The sequence below is a fragment of the Pararge aegeria genome, chromosome 11 (assembly GCF_905163445.1).
Source record: "Pararge aegeria chromosome 11, ilParAegt1.1, whole genome shotgun sequence".
NCBI lineage: Eukaryota > Metazoa > Arthropoda > Insecta > Lepidoptera > Nymphalidae > Pararge > Pararge aegeria.
In genome coordinates, this window is record NC_053190.1 from 12732952 (window position 1) to 12758858 (window position 25907).

Here is a 25907-nt window from a genome sequence, read left to right on the forward strand (position 1 = left end):
GATTAACTGTTTGAAGTTAAGTGCAATATAATCTTTTAAAATAAGCATTAGCGCATTTCAATAACCGCAGAAATTCACGGGCTGTAAATATGCGCGATAATTTTCGAGAAGAGACGACTTGCAACCAAAACAAAGAGGAATTTACCAAAGAACTGATGTCTGATACCATCAAAAAGGGTTCCGAAAACAAATAAAATTTTAGACACCCATATACGTTCGAAAGGGTAAATGATTTAATTATGCGCATAGAATTGTCGGTGATCCACTTAATTTGATTGCCAGTGACACCTATGCAAATTATACGCTACGACTAATTGAATATCTCTGTACGGGGTATGGGGACTTCAGAATCCCATGTGACGTCACTTAAATTTATTTCGACGATACCGTTTACTTAATTAAACAACACTGGCTTCTTCTTCGCTGACACTCGTATTTATAAAAGTGTTGCCATTAATATTGCTACCGTCATCATTAACGCCATAACAGTCCTGATCACAAAACGAGAAGGGTGGAGCCCACCACACTGTTTAAGTGTGGGTTGGTAGATTCTACACGCCTTCGTAGACGGTATTGGGCACTCTCAGGCATGCTGGTTTAATGAAGATGTTTTTCTTACCGCCGGTTGATTATTTGAAGTAAAATTAGAAAATAAACAAATTAGATTGGAAATGCATTTTTATTGCAGTCTGTTGTTTTTTTATTATAAAACGTGTATTTATCACAAGACATTCACTTATTGACTTAGTAAAGTAAATATATAATTTTAAACATTATTTTTAATTATATCAAAAAATACCCTCGTTCTTGTACCCATGCAAGAACATTAATTTTTGATGATAAAATATAATGAAGGCGTAAAACCGCCAGTGGATTTTCCTTATATTGAACGTCTGTGGTAATAATCTGTTCTTAGAATAAACGTGGTAATATCCACTAACGTAAGTATATATTGTTACGTCTACAGTTCCTAATAGGTACATTAAGTTCCCCTAAGCATTAAAAACGCTATTTTGAAATGTTTTTCTGTTTCCTTTAAGTCTCGTGGCAATGAAAACAGTCCAAGTGAAATTATCGTTATAGTACAAAACATTGAATTACAATTGTAATCTAAATTAAGTCTAAACATTGGACGTAGCTATAGTTTCCTGTATCCAGTCAATATAATTTGCTACAGACGTATACACTCCCGGCCAACCATCTCTACCGCAGCCGTATCCGAACGAGACAACGGCTACCGTTTCCCAAGTTCCTGAAGGAGTCTTCCTCATCAGTGGTCCACCAGAGTCTCCTCTACACGCATCCTGTGCAAACACTCCACCAGCGCACAACTGGTTGTCAGTCAAATCTGCTCCAAGGGTTCTATACTTCGTTGAGCACTCAGATTTCTTGAAAATCGGCAAATTGAGCTTGAGCTTGATAGGACTGCTCTTTCCTGTAATTATTGAGGTTGTCAATGAGTTTTATCTTATTTTGAAGAAAAAAAACGCCTATTAATAATAATATTTCAATAAATTAAAATCTCTTTACTGTTTTAAATTCCTGCTTCTAATGGACGGAAAGTATTCTGTTTACCAAACTAAGTGTGTAATGGCGACTGGTTATCCGTAGGGGATATCTTATAATTATAAATAATACACAGAACTAATTAAAATAAGAGTAACGTTAACAATTAGTAGAATAATAGCTCATAATAATAAATGAATGTAATTAGGTGCAAATATTGACACATCTCTAAATATTATCGTAGTATGTACCGTACATATTTAACTGTTTTTAAGAAATGTTTACTAACTATGAAAATCTTAGTTTAAAATCATTGAAGTTAACTTTGTACCCATCCATCCTATCTTTAAATCATTTTATATTATTTTCATACACTCTGGCGTTGATAAGGAAAAAAAACATAACGTGATCAAAGTCATGGCAACATAGAAGGTCAATTGCAATAACAAATAACTAGTTAAATCAATGTTCATTAAATAATAACACTTCCTATACTTTTTCTGCTTTAATGTTAAGTTCTTGTGGCTTTTGTTTTTATTAAATTGATTGATTTTTTTTTTATATATATATTTCAACAACTAGTTTTACCACTGTAAGCCTGTTATTATTGTTATAAAAAATAATATTTATATTGTTATTATAAAAGCACACCTTTTTTTAACCACCTTAATCATAATTAAGCAAATGGCATTACTATAGTTAGCTATTTAAAACTGTGTAACAAAATATATAACTCAGAAGCACGTTTAGGCTTGGGGCCTTTCAAAAACAATTTTAATATTCGTTGAAGATACCTAAACCATCATTGTTTTCAGTCTTTCCATAATGATATATCTCTGATGTACCTATGACTCGTTAATATTTGGCTAGCCATTTCAAAAAAAGGAATGTCTTATCCTTTAGTTTCTAGGAAGTTTTAATAGCAATGCTTGTTTAAAGGGCTAGCTACATTCTTAGCTATTCCGTACCCCTCGATTTCCCGTGTTATTTAATAATGAGCTTTTCAAGTTTCGTAGAATAACATTTAGTGAGGCACAAAATCAATAACCAGGAAACGTACCGTCCAGGGTTTTCCCCCAGCCAGCTACGAATACGTCATCACCGGCACTCAGTCGGAATCTGTTGTCTATAAGGCAGATTGGTTGAACATAAGCTGCAACAAAAAAAAACAGTCTATTAAAGTTGTACTACCTCCTTTTATTAGCGGGCTTCTTCCGCTTCAAATTGCTGATGTTTTGAGGATTGCATTATATTAATTATGTCCACACAAAAATTATGTTCAACTATTACTACTATTAAAGCAGTGATAGTCTATTGGTCAGGACCTGGACTTCACTTTCCGGTCACCGAAACCCAGCACGCGCCTCTTACTTTCTGAAGTTATGTGACAAAATCGTGAGGAAACCTGCATGCCTGACAGTTCTCCATAATGTTCTTAAAGGCGTGTAGAGTCTACAAATACGCACTGGGCCAGTGTGGTGGAGAGCCTAGAGCCTAAACCTCATGTGGTGGGCTGGTAATGGATTGATATGATTATGATGACGATGTGTAATAATATTTACAACAAATACGGTTGGCATACCGTTCTCTTATGAGCATGTTACCGAAATCTCTGCCTATTAATGTCCAGTAGACAAGTTGTCGCAATTCCTGAACTAACCAGTGTTTTCGTCACCATCAGGTGATGATTCACAACCAAAAAAAAAACACTTGGTTTCATAGCTTGGAGAACTTTTGGGTCCCAAAGTGCTGAAGGGGTGACCCCGTACTGGAAAGCGTAGTGTTGGTAGACCCTCCACGGGGTGGAAAGGGGACATAAAACGAGGCAATGGATTCAAGCGGTATAAAACTATAGCGGGTAGGAAACCCTACAAAAGAACTATCACTAACAGCAGTGGAAGTTCTGTGGTTAGATGCAATGACAATGATGCTGAAAGTCTGTATCATTCACTTACACGAATAAGTAGCTCTTCTAGCGAGTCTTATAATTGCAATATCATCTTTTCTATTCTTGTTTCTGTCATTGAATCCAGGATGAGGATAAGCAGAGTGCACCGAGATCTCTTGTGGAGGGTCAGCACACTCGGACGCTTCACAATCTATATCTGTCTGCGTGTCGTATTCACCCAAACGGGCTGATGTCCTATAAGAAAGATAATCAATTAGGCAATAAGGCTAATGAAGTATTCATTACAAGACTGGGTTCGATTTCAGCAAGCGACTGCATATTTTATTGTTTAGTTCATTTCATGTTTAATGATTTTCGGGTCGACGCGTTTAGTATAAATGAAATTTATTATTTTTATTTTTATAAGAAGGATAAATTCTAAAAAAAATTACGAATGAGTAGGTAACTATATTAAAATACTCAGTAGTGTTTACTTATTTATATGGTACTTATAAAAAATTGTAGCACGCGCGAATATATCCGCGTGTTTATCGGTTTGAAAAAAAATCACGGTAAACGTTGGACTGACATGACAGATTAGCCTCCAAGGCAGTGGCTAAGACCTACGGGCAGTACGCTCATAAGATATGCATGCTCGCAATCGTGAACCCGTTTTCGAGTATCGAAACCCTGTAACATAGACCCAGAATGGATCTAAAAAGACTGGTTTTAGCGCCTTTGTTGTAGAAGTGTTCTTCAAATTCGAGCTTTAAAACATATTCCATAACTTACATTTTACTCTGTAATTACTGAGTATCGTAAGTTGAAACCTACCTTCGATTAGCGCTTTTAAATCTTATACTAAGGGTTACGTTACAAATTCAGTACTTTCTCTCGCCGTCGAAGGTTCTATGCAGAGTTTGTATTATTTATCAGTAAGCCCGACGTCTTGTAATGCATTTTCTGTTACAGTTCAGTAACTTAAAGTACTTACAGTTTTCCAACAGCTTTTTCTATTTCACCAACAACGCAATGAGCTGCCGATAGAATGTAACGATGGTTGATCAGTACACCACCGCATTGGTAAGTCAATTGTCCATTATTACCTGTAATAGAACAACTTTAATTTAAGAATGTATTAAAAACACCAGATCAGTTATATGTTTTTAATGAATTTGAAGACCATGCGTTTTAAAGTACTTTATGTCTGTGATATTGCAGGAGTGGGGTCATCTGTTTTAGATGGACATGCATATATAATAGTCATGAGCCAAAAACCACCTTCTGGCAAACTCCCTAGCGTAATGTTATATGTGTGGGAAGACGCGAGTTCTATCCCCGACAGGGGCACTTTGCAAATTTATAATTTCCTAACTTACCCTATTAAAGTTTTAACTATTAAAGTAAGATCACAAATTTAAAGACGATTTTTGTCCGTCAAGGTCTGTCAGGTAAGCTAGTTATGATTTATATATGCATTCTTACGTGGTCGGTATCCTAAAAGTGCCATCCACGGGAACTCATCCAGCTCCGTAATCTGACCGCCATAGATGCGGTCGGCGCCGGTTTCTACACCACATTTGTCTCGAGACTCGGGAAAGGAGTCTTCATCATATTTAGGATCTTCACCTTCGGTGGGTCTGGCTACAGAAGGAGGACGTTTTGTCTGTAAACATAAAGCTATAGGTGTAAACATGCACAGACAACTATCATAGTGTAAGATTGGGTAATTAGCCCAAATTGCGAGTTGGTTTAAAAAGGATGACTTAAGTCAGTAGCTCGATGGAAGTCATACTTTCGAAGCTCTTATTTCCTACCAAGCATTTATGCTTCTAAGTGTAGATCCTTGAATATTCTGTATCAATCGGCACCAACTAAGTATGATCTTAAGCAGGCCATCGGAAGGCTCAACTTTTAAGTCAAAGACAAATATCTTTATTAAAATAGGCCTATAGATGAAACTTACGATGCGTACATTACATGTTTTGCGTACAAACATATTTGTTATCACTATATAACATTGACATTTAAAGAGCAATAATTCACACTCGAGCTTTTATATCGATTACGTAGTCCATTATACCTACTATAATAAGTAATACAAACTTTGAACTTCTTAAGAGACATCTCTAAGATGTCAATAGGTTTACTGTAAAATTATTCGCATCTTTCTTTAAACGAATTATGACATTTTTTCATCAATTTAGAAGAAATATTTATGTTGGCTGAGGATGCAATACGTAAGTCGAAGAACAAAAGCTAAGCAGCCTTGAACATGAATCAAAATAGATCCCCATAAGCAGTAGCAGGCAGGCTTAAAGTAGGTTCCCGTATACTCTATGTATATGGGAACCCACTTTCTACTACCATTTCTACTATAGACTCCTATATTGTTGTATGTGGCCATTCTTAATTGCCTAGCGGCAAAGTTAGGTGCAAAGTAACCATTTAACTATGGAGTCATTTGAACCGGAGTTCAAACATTACTTAACCACATATCTAGCAGTGGCGTGCAAAGAGGGTATGCACAGGGCTTGTAGATCACATAAAATGAAAAAAATCTCCAGTACGAGTTATAAATACTTAAAGGTAGGCTTTTTATAACTCTTACAATGCCTATCATACATATGCCTATTAAGTTTTTTATAACACGTACTGCAGATTTTGTTCATTTTATATCATTTGCATACCCTGTGCATACCCTCTATGCACGCCACTGATAACTAGTTAGACTTCTCATTAACTAACTCGCTAACTTTCTTGTATAGTATGCGAGTATCGCATACGGATCACGCAAGCAAAAAGTCACGCTCAAAATTCAAAATATCAAAATTCAAATTCATTTATTTCAAGTAGACCCTCTTTTATAAGCACTTTTGAAACGTCAAGTATGTATGTTTGTGTGACTCTACCACCGGTTCGGAAAGCAGATTCTACCGAGAAGAGCCGGCAAGAAACTCAGTAGTTGCTCTTTTCCAACATCAACATTTACAATCATTTAGCTATCTTGCGGGAGATGAGAGCGAGGCTGGCTGCTTCCATTCTTCCTTGTCATTGAGGAATTCATCAAATGTATAGTAACCTCGCTGTACTGCTCAAGAAAATAGCATAAACAATTAGTCGTAGCAGAGCTTTTTGTGACAGAGCTAGTCCGGGGAAGTATTCCCGTTATGCTTATTTCTACTGCACTGAAACAAAAACAGCACTGTTTCAATTCTGTGTTCCGATCCGGGCGTGGTTACCGGTGTTTCTTGACGGCCGATTGGCGCAGTGAGCAGCGACCCTGCTTTCTGAGTCCAAGGCCGTGGGTTCGATTCCCACAACTGGAAAATATTTGTGTGATGAAAATTAATGTTTTTCAGTGTCTGGGTGTTTATAAATAAATAAATAAATAAATAAATAAATAAATAAATATACTACGACAATACACACATCGCCACCTAGCCCCAAAATAAGCGTAGCTTGTGTTATGGGTACTAAAGATGACTGATGAATATTTTAATGAATTATATATACATAAATACTTAGAAAATACATATAAACACCCAGACACTGAAAAACACTTATGCTCATCACACAAACATTTTCCAGTTGTGGGAATCGAACCCACGGCCTTGGACTCAGAAAGCAGGGTCGCTGCCCACTGCGCCAGTCGGCCGTCAAATGTATATTATAAGTATTTATGTATTTATATGTATATTATAAGTATTTATGTATACTATTCATAAAAATATTCATCAGTTATCTTAGTACCCTTAACACAAGCTACGCTCACTTTGGGACTAGATGGCGGTGTGCGTATTGTCGTAGTATATTTATTTTATTTATTAATTTATTTTACAGGCACATGAGCCTTAACACGCTTGATGGACACAGGGCGGCACGCTGCAGAACGCCCTTTCTTCTTTTTTTCAAAGACTATGCTTGGTTAATTAACAACAATTTTTTTTATTACAAAAAAATAATTGTTTAGTTACCGTTTGTTGACCGGATGCTGGCGAAGGCATAGGGCCGCAACATACTCTGGGTATATATCCCTCGAAACCACACTGCGATTGCCTGAGAAAGCTGATTGCATGACTAGGCAGCGGCCTCTGCTCAAAAGCCGTCAGAAGTGAAGGGCAGTTGTAGATCGAAACGCACTGACTGTTCCGGCCCAACGGAGTCTCACACTGGTCTGAAACTAGAAAGACACCGTCATTATTAATATGAATGGAAATAATAACATTGTAAAGTCATCTGTTCCAAATCGCCATGACAAAAAGCCACTCTATAATTTTCTTGCCATAATATTAAAATTTATATAATATGTTTTTATTATTTTATTATTAATGCGGAAGTGGTTTTGTTTGTGTGTATGTTTGTCCTTTGTTGACTCCCTAACAGAGCAACCAATAAACTTGATGGCTAGGAGTTGGTTGAAAGGATAAGTTAGTTATTATCCCGGAAAACCAAACTGTTTATCGAAATAAGACGCAGACGAAGAACGCGGGCAATAGCTTGTGAATTATATAAATTTAAAATGCATGTAAAAATTTTGGAACCGACAGTATTCGAAACGTTTTTAAATATTGGATAGAAGCAGGCGTTACTTTGCTTAATTCCATGATATATTATGAAAATTAAACTTAATTTGCTAAACTCCGCGAAAAGGAGAATCTATACGGTGTAATTTATAATTTAATTTTTTTTGCCGAAATTCTGTTTGGTGTGGTCGAAGCAATTATAAATTACTACGTAGGTACATATTCTCCTACTTTTTGCGGAGTATAGCAAATTAGGCTTATTTAAAAAAAAAAATTCGAAGCACCGTCTGATTGAAAGTGTCTCATTGTAATATGGACCGTTGGAAAAGTAGATCCCTACAGTTGCTGTATGCATATGACTGATAAAAAGACATATGCATTTTTGGCATCAGTGGTATGAGTATCGTGGCTTAATTGGCAAAGCACCCAGGCCGCAATTGCTGAAGAGATGCAGATTCTACTGCTTCCGAGGTTTTTATCTTACGAATCTAAAGTTTATATATTTCACTTAACTTTAAATTTAATAAATAATTTCGAATAAATTATAGACTTCACTTTGTCCGTTCGTCTTTCTATCATACTTCGGCCCGCCAAGTAGAATTTCAGAAATAAAAACAAAACATATTTATAGGTATGTTTATTTTGTTTGCCTCAGTACTATGGCTTAAAAAGAGAGAAAATTAGGAAAAACTTAAATAAATTATAAATATGTCGGTATGCGGCAATATAAATGTGAAAAATAACAAAATGTTTAGATGTTTTTTACACAGTCAAACTCAATTTGGCACAAATAAAAAAATGCATGGATACAAAGATACTTTTTACACAAAATATTATTAGATACGTTTAAACACCAGCCGGAATTTAAAAAAAAATCTACAGTCAATTAATGATTTAACGCAAAAAAGTACTAGATATACCTATATTCTTAATTCAGGTCGAGCAATCGTTAGTTATGTACCGTATAAGGAAAATACAAGAAAATATTACCCACCTTACGAGATGTTGCTGTTTATTATAAATCCTCAAGGTCGTTTTTAGTTATTAAAATAATTTAATATGTTTTGGTTTTGGTTCCATATAAAATCGACTTGATTTTTTAATTTTCAAAACGAAAAGACTCCTATTTAACATTTACGTTTTAAGAGATTAAAATTCATTACAGTGACTAAAAAAATAATTTAAAAACGATTCGGTAATTTAAACATCGGTTCGGTAAGGCTTATTTTATACCGACAATTTATTGCATTGTCAAGCAAATACTTTCCTCTATTTTACCTACAAAATAATCTAGAAGTTTACCAATAGAAATAGAATTCATGGCGAACTTTTTTTGGCGATTTAACTATTTACCTTCTTCAAAAGTAAACGGATTTCTGAATTATCTTCTTTCATTAATTGAAGTGCATTCTTAAATTTAATCCATTATAAATTACTTCAAAAAAATTAGGGCTTATGTTTCACCGTTTGTATTTTAATATTTGTTCACAAATTTCTCCATCAAGTGTGGACAGCTTTTGAAAATAATTTTATTAACTTCCACTAAAGGTGGTGCGGTTGTCACTAACTCGCTTGAGGTAATCCATTAAATGAATTGAGGGAAATCCTCAAAAGCATAGCTAAAATCAAATAAAATCTAAGTGTAATAATTAATGCTGTTGTTTTAGTGTAAAAATATTTGAAATAGATTGTTACATCTTTTGTAATTTTTGCAGGTCTTCGGAGTTGGAGGATGGAAACAAGGAGAAATATGGAGATCAAAATATCAGACACAACGAGTGCAATGATTTGGTAAGTACATTTTTCGACCATAATATTTAAGTATTTTTCAGCACATTAGTATAATATAGCTTTTCACTTAAACAACCGTGCAAAAACAACAAACCGTGCTAAAATAACAAACGTGCTTCAACAACCTTTGGTTGATGAAGCGGTTGCACAAGCCCGTTTTCCGTAACGTTTGTTACGGAAAACGGGATTGTGCAACATTCAATTTAAAAATAAATAATTGTGCAAGGGAGGCACCGGTGCGTTCCTTAGAGATTCCGGAGCCTCCCAATATGTACTAAGGTTGGCTACCGAGTGGGTTTTAGTGGGAAAAGATCACCACATAACCCGAATTCTCCTGCAGAGAATCGGGTATCTTTTAAGAAGATGTCCCCCCCGTCAACAATTAAAAAAAAGTTACCGCGGTTTAACTTTGTTACCTTTACTCGGTTAGGCAGCACAACCAACATAAACGAAGTTAAGCATAGATGTAGCTTCATCTTGGTAATGATCACTCTAAGGTTAAATTAGGAAATCCATTATGATCTACTATCTGCTGTCCGAGACTTGAACGAGTTCGTTTAGTTAAGATCCTCCGAGAAACTTTTGTTTTTTCAGGTTAGAAATCAGCCAGGTCAAGTATCTCATGATCATTACCAAGATGAAGCTACATCTATGCTTAAATTAGTTGGTGTAACTGCCTAACCGAGTAAAGGTAACAAAGTTAAACCGCGGAACCTTTTTTTTTTTTGTTGACGGGGGGAAATGTTCTTCCGCACCGGTGGTAGAATCACTACAAACAGACAGACTTGACGTTTCAAAAGTGCTTGTATTAGGCCTACTTGAAATAAATGAATTTTGAATTTTGAATTTAAAAGATACCCGATTCTCTGCAGGAGAATTCGGGTTATGTGGTGATTTCTTCCCACTAAAACCCCCTCGGTAGCCAGCCTCAGTACATATTGGGAGGCTCCGGGATCTCCAAGGAACGCACCGGTGCCTCCGTTGCCCAACGCTTGTAGCTCATCCCGGGAAGAATGATTCCCGACCTCATGGTACGGTATGGAGGTTGCTTTGCTTTAGCATTTAGCAAGCGGCTGTCTTCCCAGGGTCGAAGGTATACCCTGATGTCCCTTCGTCTGCGAATATTGAGCAGGTAAACCGCGGGACCTATGAAACGTACATTACGAAAAAAAGTGAGATGATGGCGATAACTCCATTCGTAAACCTAAAACCTACTGCGAGGACCCCAAACGCGCACTGGTCTAAGAAGAAGCCCACAACAAATGTAAAAAATGAAAAACTTATGGTTCTAATGTAGGTATTTAGACTAATGAACTGGGACCCAATTGATCTCTAATAGAAGAATAATATTCCCAGGAACTCTAGCCTGCATGAGCATTATTGTAAGAATAAGAATGTTACGATTATGGAGTAAAAACCCACGATAAAACACCACCAAACACACATCAGATAGTGAATATATAAATTCAGATATAAATTTTATCACTCTCCGAACATGGGCACACGATTGGAAATACAACCAAACCGTTCCTTCGTCTTTCCTAAAGTCAAAGTTGTCTGGAAGACATCGCTTTTACAATAAGACTGCCTTTCCACGCCCCATTCTCTATTCTAAGTTTCTTATATTATATGTGTGTGTGTCATAAAGTTTTCTAACAAAAAATAAACGTTCAATCGTATAACAGAAGCGTTAACAGCCTAGTGGTTAGGACTTCGGCTTCATTTTCAGCAAAGTTTCCTGGCAGAGATCGCTTTTAAGCGATAAGGCCGTCCTTTGTATTCTACTTCAGTTGTTGTGTTTCTCTCTATTCGGCCTTTATTTTCCTAACTGTGTAGTGGTGTACAAATAAAGAGTTTTCGGCCGTTGCTAGTTACCTCCCAAGAGGAGAAGACCTGCCAAGCGATTTTGCGTTCCGATACGATGTCGTGTATAAACCGATTGGAAGATAATGTGTTATCAAGCTCTCCGGGGGTTGGCAGCGCCAATCTCCTAACACCGGATCAGTAGTAAAAATGTATATCCCGGTACCCTAACATTTTTGATCTGACCCGGAAATCGAATCTCGAGATCTGTGGTTGAACATGCAAGTTCTAGACCAACAAGGTTTATTACCTTCAAATCGAATAAAAATAAAATATGGGTAGGTATACGACCCCCTGATAGTACAGTAAAAGTAAATATAATTTAACTGAAGGAAACTTATCTATAAACTTCCTGATAAGTTACAAACAGATACCTAACGTAATCTAAAGTAATAACCTTGAACCTTTCTGTAAAGTATAATTTAAAAAACTTAATAATAAGAAAAACAAATAGCATAATACATACATACGCTTCTCCACAGCACAGCGAAACTCATAAACAGTGTTATACACTTCATTTTAACTATTTCCTATATCACTATGGTGCGAACTATAATAAAAGTTTATAAACACAATTATACATTGAGCATCACTTCAAACTTGTGACGGCTAGATGCTAAAAACGTGTGACTACGCTTGTCCGTCCGCTTTGCTATACTGGATCTTAAAGGTCAAGTATAGTATATATATAATATATACGCGTATAGATAGTGGCCAGTACGGTTCGCACATTAATACTATTAGAGATTTAACTATAATTCCAACACATTAATTTACGAACATGGATGTTCTCGGAGCGATAAATATTGGTTTACTTTATATGTACGAATATGTAACGATTTTTCCGAGGTTACCTGACCGATTGGCGTAATTTAATAAAGTCCCATATTTTTATACCATCAGTCAGTATGTCAGTCAGTCAGTTTGCAAATTTTGGTATTGCACTATCCCGTTTCATGTAACATATTTCTTCAACCAAAGGTTGTTTGAAGGAGATCGATTCAAGCGATAAACCCGCTTTGCACATATATTTTGTATTATCGTTTGTTTTGTTAACTTAGCTTTCTATTTGTATGTGTAATAAAGACTTCTTCTTCTTCTAAGTCAGTTTTAAGGTGTCAATATATCTCCTAATAGATATTACGAAAAAAATACCCTTGAAAAATCTTTTGATTTTATTATATTTATTGAACTTGTTTGCTTACCGTACATATACTTCGCGATGATCTTATGCGTCATCTGTGGATTTACCAGTTTATGTTGTGCCTGTTCTTAATTATTAGTTGAATTTTCCTTTATCTGGCGTAGCCCGGCCATTATTCAAAAAAAGTGTTATTAGCAAATATAATATCCTGGCAAGACTAGATTCCCAATTGCTTAAATATAATTATTATTTCAAATATTATCGATTATGACAGTTCAGTTAATACTCTAATATAAAGACGATGGTGATTTACTCTTGCTCATATTTAAGTATGTTTTAGTATATATTAGTTTATTATTTTTTATATTCATTATTATTAGTATTTTATGTGTGTAATCTTGATAAGTATTAGTGTGTAATTGTTCGTAAGTATGTATATAATAATAATAATACACCCCACCAATCGGTTTCCCTTGGTTTTCCTAATCCTAAGGTTGCCTGGAAGAGATCGCTACTAAGCGATAAGGCCGCCCTTTGTATACTACTTTTTAAGTTTATTTTTGTTGTGTCCATTGTTTTTTTTTCTATTTGTGGTGTACAAATAAAGTGCATAAATAAAATAAAATAAAAATAATATTATTGTTTAGTAAATTTAGCCTGTTACTTCTTTCGCGTTTGAATACTATATTATCCTGGACAAAAAAATATCACTCCAGAACAAAATTTAAAAAACCAAATGAGAAGCAGTTTTCTTAACTAGTCTAATAATGTTCATATTTTTTTCTTAATTTTTTGACGATATAGAGATTTTCTTTATGTATGCACGTTTTGAAAATAACTTTCAGGGAATAAACAATAAATTATATTTCACAAAAAAAATATGATAGCGTAGTTGAGCTACGCTATCATATTTTTTTGGAAGGACAATTAACCTGACACTTCTAAGTCGTAACTCTGCTATAATAATAATAAATAAATAAATAAATATACTACGAAAATACACACATCGCCATCTAGCCCCAAAGTAAGCGTAGCTTGTGTAATGGGTACTAAGATGACTGATGAATATTTTTGACTGATAATGTGAATAATATACATAAATACTTTGAATATACATAATATTATAGTATTTTTGGTAACTTGCCTCATTGCCGTGGATTTTAATATATATTATTATTTTTAAAGGCATACTGTATGAAATAAATATAATAATTCTCTTTATTTAGTTGGTTGAAAATCAAAATGTTATATTTAATGAACTATTTATGGAACTATATTAATTATAACTTACATACCTATTTACACTATCAACTGTCTGCGATATAACGCAGAAAACGAAATAAACATGTTGTTTTTGTTCGATTCTAAGCACATTAAAATAAGGAAGCTTGAATATAGTATAAGTTGCGTTAACTAAAAAGAGTGCTCTTAGTCGACCTACACTCATCATCAGTCTCTGAATCACTAAGTGAAGGAATTCTAATGGAAAAAGAGTATAGGACAACAATTCGCGATAACGGGTAACCTGCACGATGGGATGAAATTTTACGATTACATGTAAATGAGTGCGTGCTATCTATTATTTTATCATTAACTAGCTTTGCTTACGACTTTGGCCTCGTTAACTTGCTATGTGGCAAGTGAATAGGTACTTTTATGCAAAAAAATCTCATCATATGTTAAAGATTATAATAATAAAAAAATAAAGAAGGATGATTATTTGTATTAATTGTGTAATGCAAAGGTTTCCCTTCAGCATTCTTTTTACATGACGCGACCTATAGGTAGACAAACTATTATGGAGACGTTAGACGTAATTTTTCCTCAAGTAATATTATTCATTTTTTCTTGACGTATTATCAATTAACTGAACTAACCCTAATAACTTATACATAGGCAATAGCCAATAGGTATTATATTGATAAGATTTTAAATATTTTTGGTTACAGAAATTACCAACAATCTTAAGAAAACAGTCATCATGTATAGTAGGAGGAAATTTCTGGGTAAAATCCTTACTAATACTAAATGCTAGAGCGTGTTTATTTGTCCCTACTTCACGACCTAAATAAGCAACCAATCAATTTCATTTTAGCAGAGAGTTAGTTTAAAGAACGGAGAATAACATAGGCCCAAATAGAAAGGTTAAGATTAGGGATACAAAGTAATTAGTACCTGCCTCGTGGTATGAATTCAAATCACGAGAAATTTCATTTGAATTCATTCTGTAGTTTCGGCATGATAAGCTGCCAAGGTGCATACCCGCAAACTACCTACGGCTGTACCTATTGACTTAAAATGTGCAAAGGTGGACCTGCAACAGTTGTTTTATTATCGATACTGCTATCTGAAGAAAAAAGATATGTTCGATTTTTGTTTATTTGCAATCAATCAACTTTGTAACTTTTGAACCCATTTTAATAATTCGTTCGTGATCTGTTTTCTGATCTGACACACAGGCAAATATGCAGAGTTTCGTCAATAATAATGACGTGAGTGCCGGAAGCCTATCCAGGCAACAGGATCCTAAACTCAATCTTATTTTTAAAAGGAAACTTACTCAATTAAGCCACCTAGTTTGACCATATATTGTTTTGTTTGTTTCCAAATAAAACTGAGTTTTTGCTTAACTTACTATTGAAGTCGCTTGTGATGTAATGAAAACTTTAGACTTTACAAAAAATAATATACTATAATAAATAATAAATATACTACGACAATACACACATCACCATATAGCCCTAAAGTAAGCGTAGCTAGTTATGGGTACTAAGATAGCAGTTTAATATTTTTATGAATATAATACATATAAATACTTAAAATATACAGATAAATACCCAGACACTGAAAAACAATCATGTTCATCACACAAACATTTTCCAGTTGTGGGAATCGAACCCACGGCCTAGGACTCAGAAAGCAGGGTCGCTGCCCACTGCGCCAGTCGGCCGTCAAAAATAAAGTTACACAAAGAATAAATGCCACATGTAAATACTTAAACATACTAAAACACCATATCAAACATCCGTATTCACTTCGTTCAAAACACCGATACGCAATTTCTTATCGGAAAAACGTAAATCAGCAGGTCGTCAGTTCACTAATCGTCCCAGTGCCCAATCAAGCAATTCGCAAGGAAGTAGGACGCAATTTCCCTCGCAATTCGCTTAAGAATTAACCTCATTCGCTTTCGTGTCTCGTCTACTAATTGTGTTCGGCCCCCAATTTTGTGACGTCATTTGATTACGCACTCGTTATGGGAGAAAATAGTATTGGCGGTAAATAATAGGTATCTGAAGCTATGAGCTGGTACGTGATTTGCATCATGTTATCCAATGAATATCTTAATGTTTCCTCGATGTGTTGCTAAAAAAAAAAAACATTTCATAAAATATTATTTGGACATAAAATATTGCATGGGATACATCTTGTACCTACCTGATATTTATTTTAATTCGAGTTTCTGATTGAAATAATTATTGTTTCCCTTTAAAATTATATCGAAAATGCAATTTGTCTGACTGATAATATTTCATACTCCATTTGTAATCAAGACCGTGGCAAAATTGGCAAAACACTCGGGCTGCAATATCCAGTAGTAAAATTGACATATTCAGTTTTTTAAATGCATACGACAAAAATGCGTCACAAATAGATAAATGCAAAAAAACATAGCTTATCTTTAACTTTGAGCAAGAAGACACACTAAGTCTTTCATACATCTCTATCTTAAAATGTATTATTAATGGGAAACTACGGTCCGTTTTCTACTGCAGAATAGGTAGGTAATAGTTAGTCTTTGTCGGTAAGAAGTATGGTAATTTCTAAAGTTAGAGCACACATACATAAAAATTAATAAATATACTACAATAATACACACATCGCCATCTAGCCCCAAAGCAAGCGTAGCTTGTGTTATGGGTACTAAGACGACTAATGAACATTATTATGAATAATATAAATAAATATTATTATATACAAATAAACACCTAGACAAAGAAAAACATTTATGTTCATCACACAAACCTTTCCCAGTTCTGGGGATCGAACCTACAGCCTTGACTTGGCAAGCAGGGCCGCTGCCCATTGCGCCAAGCGGCCGTCAAATAAAAATATTATATATTAATATTAATTTTAAATGCTTCGAACCACATAATGAAGTTTAGTGTGGGAAGAGCCGCTGTGCATTGCGTTTTTGCGAGATAAAAACCTACGTTTTAATTAACCATTTACCTCAACCAAATACCTTACATACACCTTATTTATTTATTTATTATTTATGTACCATAAATTGTGAACATAAGATACATGAAGTGTAAAAGAAAAGCTTATCTCTATAAGAGATCTCTTCCAGCTACTCCAGGATGTGAGTAAGATGATTTATATGTTGTATAGGTTATATATATAAATATATATCTATAATAAGTAAACAGTGATAAATATACTATGACAACGATAGATAATCCTCTTTCACATTGTGTTAAAAAGAGTGCACAGATCAGCAGTGTCTAATATGTTCTGTTAGTGAGTTCCAAAGGTGTGAAGCGTGGACGGAGAAAGATTTCCAGTAGAAAATAGTTATATTGTTTTATACCGTACCTTATATCTAAATGATAATACCTTAATAACAACAATCATGTCGGAAAGTGACTTTCAAAGGGGGGCTCAGAACAAAATGCTGCAACAATACATAAAATGTTGCAACATACAGATATTTCATTGATTTTTTTTAAAATGTTTAATATTTTTTCAGCCCACCCCTAGAATCATTGAAACTAGGACCACGGACATACTAACTCCTAACCCAATGAGGCGTAAAGCTATTAGTGCATACGATAACGTTACTTCCACCCTAATCGGTCTTTATCAGTCGAATAAATTTTCGTTGGTATTATTGTCCAGTCACAGTTTTATTTTGGATTCCGAAATAAACCCAACAATCATTCCTAACGTTTTTTTTAATTGTGTCGTGTGATCCATCGAAATGAGAAAATATGAATTCAAAGAAGTAAATGCTTGGATAAACAGTAAGACTATCTTTACGAAATCGTAATATCGTAAGTAAAGCACGTATTCAATCGAACGCTCGGACGAAGGCGAATCTCGAAGTGTACTGCCCTTATTTTGAAAGCATACGATAAAAATGTACCTTGAATTTTGTTAGGTTATTTTTATTCGATAGGTATCCTATTTAAATGATATTGGATTCGTACCGAATTTCACAATCGTTTTGACATTGCAATCAATGCAAGGTATTTAAAATTTGCAAGTATGAATACATTTCTCATACATAAATCATTACTCAGAAATGTATTCTCTGTAAAAGGTGAATCCATAAAACAGGTGTTTTCCCGCAAAATTAATCGCGCGTTGGTTAAAAAAAATACCGCTTTTCTAAACATTAGTGACAAATAATCATTATGAATGAATTAAATATCACTGGAAATCCTATATTTCATTATTCGCGTTAATTAATTAACTACTAGCTTTTGCCCGCGGCTTCGCTGACGTTAAGTTCAGTATTAGATTTGGTAAATTTTTACTACAAAGGTTTAAAAGAATGTCTTGCTGCAAATATGAACGTAAATTACTTGAAAAAACAGAAACGTTCATATAAATTTTCCCCTATTTGATGCCTTTGGAGTTAGAATTTTTAAAATTTGTGAAACACTTATTTCTTTATTTTTAAATTGATAAATGAAGGATTTTATACAAACTTTCATCCCCCATTTTACCATCTTAGGGATGGAATTTTCAAAAATCCTTTCTTAGCGGATGCCTACGTTGTAATAAACAAAATTGCAAAATTTCAGCCCGATCCTTCGAGTGGTTAGATCAATCTGTGCGTTGATAGATCAATCAGTCAGTCAGTCACCTTTACCTTTTATATATATAGAGATAAACTAATTATTGTATGTTCAGAGCAAATAACATGTAGGGTGAGGTACCCTAACATGAAATATCAAGATAGGTAGGAACAATGTGATTTACGAATGCTTTTAGAATATTCTACAGTTTGAACACGCAGAGATGTCATGATAAATTGGCGATCAGGAGCTCTGGAGAGGTTGTGGCCTCTCCGACTGTCTCGAAAGCTTACTTAAATAATTCCAGAAAGAAAGAGCCCCGATAGGGTTTTCTTAACAAGACGCTTTGACATGAGAGGTAACCTTTTGATGAAACTTGTTACTTATTTATTTAAAACTTGCAACTGTCTCGTAGAAAATAGCCAAAAATGTTTTTATATTTTCACCCATTTAAAAGTACAATTTTTTTTTAAAAGCAGAGCCGTCTGGTAGTTTCGGATTAGCAATACTGTATTGCAGTTGGTCGGTCTGTCTAAGTCGGTCTCAGATTAGCATTACCGGCAGTTAAGTACCTTCTATGTCTTGCTTAGTCGGTCGTTGAGGCATGGTATGACAACGAAATGAAATATAAATGTAAAATAATAATGGTCAAGTTTTTTGGATATTTTTCTGGCGAGGTTAGGTATGATAACATGACATTATATTTTAATCTGAAAGGTCACTGTATTGACCCACGGAAAACATAATTAGTTACCTACCTAATATTGCTCCTAGCATTAAAGTGTTTGCTTGGGTAGAATTTAATTCATGCTGTATTATCTACTAACTATAATTTTTTGTTAAAATATTAAAATCCAGTTATCATTTTGCAGAAATTTAAAAAAAAAAAGTTTTTTTCCCTTGTTCTGTGTATTCCTATCTTTAGGTATCTATATTAGGTTACTAATGTCTATGATAATTTCCGGTACAGACAGCAATTATAACAGCCGCACAAACAACACAACAACAGCAAATTTCATAGGCCGGTACTGAGAAGTAATTTTTTTTAATAGTAACCCCAATATAATTTTTTGACACAATCCGAAACGATCGCTCAATCCGTCGATCTTGATCCGTGACTCTCTAACCACCTTACGAACGAGACAGTAAAATATAGGTAGATTTAAATATCATCTAAAGTGATATGGATCATAGGATAATATTGAAATATCGAGGCGATCTTGAAGCTGAGCGTCCTCCGAGGTGTCAAGACGTTATCGATGGCCTCTAAATAATATTTATGCTAGCCAGGGTAACCTATGTGTGGGTAGGGTCACGATATGCGCACCTCTAATCAGGACAGTTCTAGTGTGCTTTCAAAAATGCCAAACATTGATGTACAATACTGTCGTGAGAGTTTTGATTTAAAATCCGGGTCGGTTCGATAATTGATAGGTGTTGAGTTTTTCTGTCTTCAAATTTTCCGTACTAGCCTGTGTAATAATCTGCAAAGTCCACCAACCTACATAGGAGTAGCGTTGTAGGTCAATGCTTTTATTTCTTATATCCTTAGAGAGAGGAAGTCTGTTCCCGGTAGTGGGACTTGAATAGACTAAGGATAATGACTGTTGCGATATAATAACGCCATTAGTATTTTTTATTGTGGTGTAAAAACTTTATGTATATTTTTTGTCGTTGTTCATTTTGGTCACCTTTTGACCAGGGCAGGGTTCATCTGAGGGACAAGTTTGGGTATAGCCCCTCAAAGGGAGAGTTTCTTTGAGGGGCTATACCCAAACTAAAAACCATGACAGCATGACGCCCTTACTGGATTTGCTAGACGCCTGGGGAACACAATATATACTGCCCAGGCATCACCAACCACTTCAAGATAAATGCCAGGGTTCCAAATCTTAAGAGCTTGGAAAGTTCCCTCCCCCTCGCCTTTGCATCTTCATCTTCGGGATTACTAGTAGTAAAATAAAAAAAAATTGTATCATTCAATCCTATAAAGCTATTTAAAAATTGCCTGATTCTTTGTTTACAATTTTTACCATGGTTATGCAATGAGGCCTTTTAAGTTACGCGGTTTATGTCGTAAAGTCTTCTCTATACTTTAGCATATAGCTGTAACTATATCATGCATAAAGAAGTCAGAACAAAACGCCTATATTAAAATCACCCTTTTTTGGGCACCCTACCCGAATGGCCAACGCTATTTACACTAGCATCAATCCTTGATTTATGACTCCAAATATTATTTTCCATTGCTAAAATATGAAATACAATAGATCTTTTGTGACATGTTTGCAAGTTATTATTTCATATTAGGATTCTTGAGAACAGCGTCCAGTAAAATCATGAATTTGATTTTACCTTAACAACCTTGCTTTTATTAGCCATATACAAAACTTTAGATTTGGTACAAGCTGATTATTCTTTAATATTTTTTGAAAAACCTTTTTATTTTTTTATTCCACTACAAGTTAACCCTTGACCGCTACCTTATCTGGCGGTAATTGAGGATGCAGAGTAGATTTTAGCGGGCTAACCGGTCTGGGCTAAGGGGTTTTTATTAAATCCATTACCCCAATTTTTTTCCAAGCAGCATCGAACTGGAACGCTGATTCGCTGGGCGGCACGTATCAGCGCTCGAACATTAACTAGCCACGGCCAAGGGAAATTCAGTACTAAATTCCTAAATGTTCCCCACCGGGGATCAAACAGAGTGTAGTTTCCAGCAAACAGATTTTTGTGAACTGACTTTATAATAGGTTTTAAGGTCATTGATTACTGTTTTAATTAAATACACTTGCTTTGATGGTGAAGGAAAACATTATGAGGAGCCCGTATGCCTGAAAGTTCTCTGTCATGTTCAAAGGCGTGTGAAATGTACCGGTCCGCACTTGGCCAGCGTAATAGACTGGGTGGAGACCCGTGCCCAGTCGTGGGCTGGTAATAGGTTAGTAATGATGATGACGATGATTATGAATGACAAGCATTATCTTAAAATTAACTTTGCTAACTTTTCGTGAGGTAGATATTCATTACTGAAATATGAAATTAAGATTGTAGGGCAAATTCACAAATCAACACCAAGGGTTTGTTTTCGTTACGATGTTGAGAAACCCCAAAAATGAATAAAAAATATTTTTTGTATTACCAAAAGCAAAACAAAACAGATCACAAACTACGTATAAAGTCGTAATTAGAAAACCCACGCTTTAATGGGAATAGTTTGAATAAGACCGTTAAAAGGTTTTTTCGTCATCGTACGCCAAAGAAACAAAAAACTTCGTATTTGTAACAGACCGGAAAAAACAAAAAGGCCCAATTTTTGTGTTGCATTACTCATCATAAATCGAATCAACTATTGTAGTTCATTCACTTTATTTATGATCTGTACAGTGCACCTATTTGATCTAGGGAGACATTAAGTAGGCTGTAATATACAACGGCTAAAAACTTTAGAGTAGGCAGTGCTTTTACGAAATGTCGCTGTACTAGCTAAATTATAATATGCTGCTTCAGAATATCCTTCAATACACGTCCGATGAATCCTCAGACTATCAATGTGGGAATAAAAAAAAACTGGGCACAGAGAAAGGGCTTAAACCTGGACTGCGTCATCGCTCTCCAGGTTAGGTAGCAGTCAAGGATTACCATGTACAGCAAAAAAAAAATGATTTACTACTGAGACAATGTTTGTAATAGCTGACTTGAGGCTCACTTGCTACTACCAAACACATTAACCGCTATCTAAGTAGACAGCGTTCTTCTTTTCTACATTCGGACGGACAGTAGCTGATCACCACCAGTGATTAGGCGAGCGCAAAAGAGCAATGAGAAGAGCCTCAGGGCATTAGCGGGAACGAGCGAAGTCGACCCGAGGATGCCTCCTTCGAGGGCTCGGACCTCGGCTCGGTTCAACGTTTTGGACTAGCGAGCGTCCTGTGTTGGTAACATAGTGTCTTAAATATCAATTTTAATAAAAAAAGACGCAAGCTGAAATGTTCACCAAAATTAGCCGCTCTACTCTTAACGTTATCATCGTACTTGCGCCTATATTGATACAAATTACAGTCGTCGTCGAATCCAGCAGCTCGATAAATCAAGGGTAGGAGATACATTAATTCGGACTCTTGTTTGTTGTCCACGGTAACAAACGACGTCGATTCCTGATAACTTTCCGAATGTAATGGACCTGTAGGTCTATAATACACAAGTCGTTGCACGTAAAATGAGCGCTCATATTCTGTGCATTAGATTAATAATTTGAAATGCATGCGAATTTGAAGCTGCGGTAAAAACAAAATAAATATAATAATTTTTTATATTGTATTTAATATTTTAAACACATGTGTGAGCCATTGAAACACCTACGCCCTATTATATGATGTTGTGACGTCACTGCAAGTTTCATTTATATAAAAAACATAAATTGTTGCCGAATTTAAGGCAAGTATTTGAAGGAGGACACTCTGCCCGAGTATAGAAAAATTAATGTTAAAATTGAAAAAGAGTGCCGTTGCCTCTCTCCAGAAGCTTTTTTCTATTAAAAAGTAACTTAAGGATTTCTCACAATTTAAGACAAGCAATAAAATGGTTTTATTATATTATAATGTTATTAGATTAACTAACACACAAAGTGTTTATGTATCAAGGAAACCTACCTACATTGATACAAAATTGCAGTCACCAGCAAACTAAATTGCACGATAAATCCACGCAAGAAAACACATTTAATCAGACTGTTTTCAAGTCCACGTTGACAAACTACTTCGATTGCTGGTTATTTTCTCAATCAAATTGAATAAGGTGCCTGTTTTCAGTAGATTGTACTTGTCAATAGTAGGTACTATGTTTATGGTACTCTTGAGAAATTTACATGAGACTATTAATGTAATTCAGCATAGCTACTCGTAGCATGGGCAGGAGACAATTATATATCCGAAATTTTTTCTCCCACAGCTTCATCAACTCGTATTTTAGTTAAATAATATCCAAATAATAGCTGTGTTATAAATAATAAACGGGGTAAACTTCTTCTATTCCCTGTTTCTGTGCTTAAGCAGGTGGACAGGTTAATTATATCCCTTGTGAGGGGTCATAATCGGGGGATATAATTTTTGTCTCCTGCCTGTGCTAGCCCTGCAGCTGGAAAAAGAGAGAGGGTTTTAGAGCTTACGAGTTAATCGTGGCGCTGTTCGTAACAATAGCCGGGATCGACAGTTGGACGTGCTCTCCGAGGCACGGTGTTGAGCAGCAGCAAACTCCTAACTCGTACGGAGTTTCATGTGTTCGTTTTTTAGTTCGTCGGTACTAAAAAATTCTTAACAGAACGCTTCAATCCCAAAAAAATAATTTTAAATTATTAGGGAACATAGGAGAGGCATGGAATCGATTCCATGTCTCTCCTATGTGAGACAAAAGCAAAAAAAAAAAAGCTCTTAAAAATATCACTAATAAGTAATCAATGTTATCAAACACAGCTAATGTTGGTTGTCGCTAATTATCTTTATGTTTGTATGGCAGTTTTGTATAGTCACTTTTCAAAAAGTATTGATCTCAGGGAAAAGTTGTGGAACCTAAGTTATTCATTTTCTTTATTCTAAACTAGCTGTTGCCCGGGACTTCGACGCGTTTATTTTGGATTTTTAAAAATCCCGGAACACTTATCTGGGATAGAATGTTACCCTATGGCTGTCTTCAGGATGCAAACTTTTTCAATGCCAAATTTCACAAAGATGAGTTAAGCGTCAGCTTAGGTAGCAAATGCTATTTTTATTTTTAACAGCAGCTTTTGCGGTATAAATATTATCCTATGTCCATTTGCAGGATTCACGCTACATGTGTGCCAAATTTCAACAATATCGGTTTTAAAGTTGAGCTGAACCTTTTTTTTTATTCCGCTAGAAGCTAGCTCTTGACTGCAATTTTACGTGCTGGTATGCAGTCTAAGATAGCAACGGGCTAACCTGTTAGTGGGTATGGCAGTTATATACAACCCTTAGCGGTACGTCTTTCTTGTTGTCATAGGTAACAAACAAACAAACGGACACACTTTCACATCAATAATATTAGTATTGATGCATTAATTTATATCCCATCGGTTGTATATATTGTACGTAGTACGTGTAGCTGTTTCACTAAAGCGTCGAGGTTGGAACGTTTAATAAAAAATGCGGTTTCCTTTGTTTCCTTAACTATCGATCTACGATATCTTGGAAGTTATACACGACAAAAAAAATCTATGATAATTATGTTAAGTAACACGCAAATATAACTGATACAATATATTATGTAAAAACCCATGTGATGCGGAAGCTGTATCTACTTCGCGTAAAACAAAAACTGCATTGAAAGCATCATATTTATTTATTTTATATATATTTATACTCTTTATGTGCGTATGTAGTGTGCAGCACTAAAAGTAAAACGAAACAGAAGGAGAATAAAAAAAACACAGATAGAAGCACTATACGAAAGGCGGCCTTATCGTTTAGTAGCGATCTCTGCCAGGCAACCTTAGAATAAGGAAAACAAGAGGATAATAGACTGCAGGGTGTGCAAAATACATACGAATAACTACATACTTATACTTCAACTAGATTACATAATATAATAAATATAAAAAAAAATAGTAAACTAATATCTACTTTAACGTATCATATTAAATACATAAATAACAGTAAAAACTATCGCGCTCGACTTCGCGGGGGCACTACCGTGCCCCCCGATTACAAGTCGTTTTTAATGTGAACTATAGTGATTTTTTTAAAGCTTTTTTAAATATATTAAGTGATTTAGCTTGCCGTATGTCGATTGGAAGCGTATTCCAATTCCTAGTTGTTTTTAGGAAAATTGTAACATTATAAAAATATTAACGACACATTTGCAGCGTCCTCTTAGGTAAAGCCTAACCTAAAGACATATTTAAGAACAGCCTAAACAGAACAATGAATGCGATTGTTCATCAGGAAGATATACTTACAGACACGGATGTCAAACTGATAACATTCCTGCTACTGTGTTTTAAGTAAAAACTTTGATTACAGCCATTTTCTGACTTAGATATAGCATGCGATACCCCAATAATAGAGCTATTCAATTCAATTTATTTCTTCTTTGTAAATTTGTGTTTACATTATCTTTGTCATAATGTTCGCCAGTAAATTAGTTAGAATGAAAACGTCTTTTACCGATTTCATGTCAACATTTGCAGTACAAATTTCCATTTCCAAGAGTTCAGATATGCGACGGAAATAGAAATCATTATTTAATGTCAATGTTTGACTTGGTGCTCCCGCAAATGGGCCGGTAATGATCGCCTCTGACTCGACCACGGACCAATATCGGAGTAAATTAACTGACTTATTTATTCATTTCAATTTATACCGAAC

At 35.1% G+C, this 25907-nt stretch overlaps 1 protein-coding gene across 1 annotated transcript; it reads right to left on the minus strand.

The window, feature by feature from the left end:
• Positions 1-660: 660 nt before the first annotated feature.
• LOC120627478 (phenoloxidase-activating enzyme 1) lies at positions 661-12244 on the minus strand. Its single transcript, XM_039895482.1, has 7 exons — positions 12041-12244; positions 7372-7577; positions 4880-5060; positions 4389-4500; positions 3462-3649; positions 2567-2659; positions 661-1435 (listed from the first exon to the last, which is right to left on the minus strand). Exons 1-7 carry the CDS (start codon positions 12090-12092, stop codon positions 1122-1124), a joined length of 1146 nt encoding a protein of 381 aa, XP_039751416.1. The 5' UTR covers positions 12093-12244; the 3' UTR covers positions 661-1121.
• Between the last annotated feature and the right edge of the window lie 13663 nt (positions 12245-25907).

Coding starts and splice junctions, on each gene's coding strand:
- LOC120627478 (XM_039895482.1), bottom strand. CDS start 12,092: ATGAAGTGTATAACACTGTTTATGAGTTTCGCTGTGCTGTGGAGAAGC. Junction 4,501..4,879: donor ACTTTTAGGATACCGACCAC/GTAAGAATGCAT, acceptor GTTCTATTACAG/GTAATAATGGACAATTGACT. Junction 1,436..2,566: donor CTGGGGGAAAACCCTGGACG/GTACGTTTCCTG, acceptor CAATAATTACAG/GAAAGAGCAGTCCTATCAAG.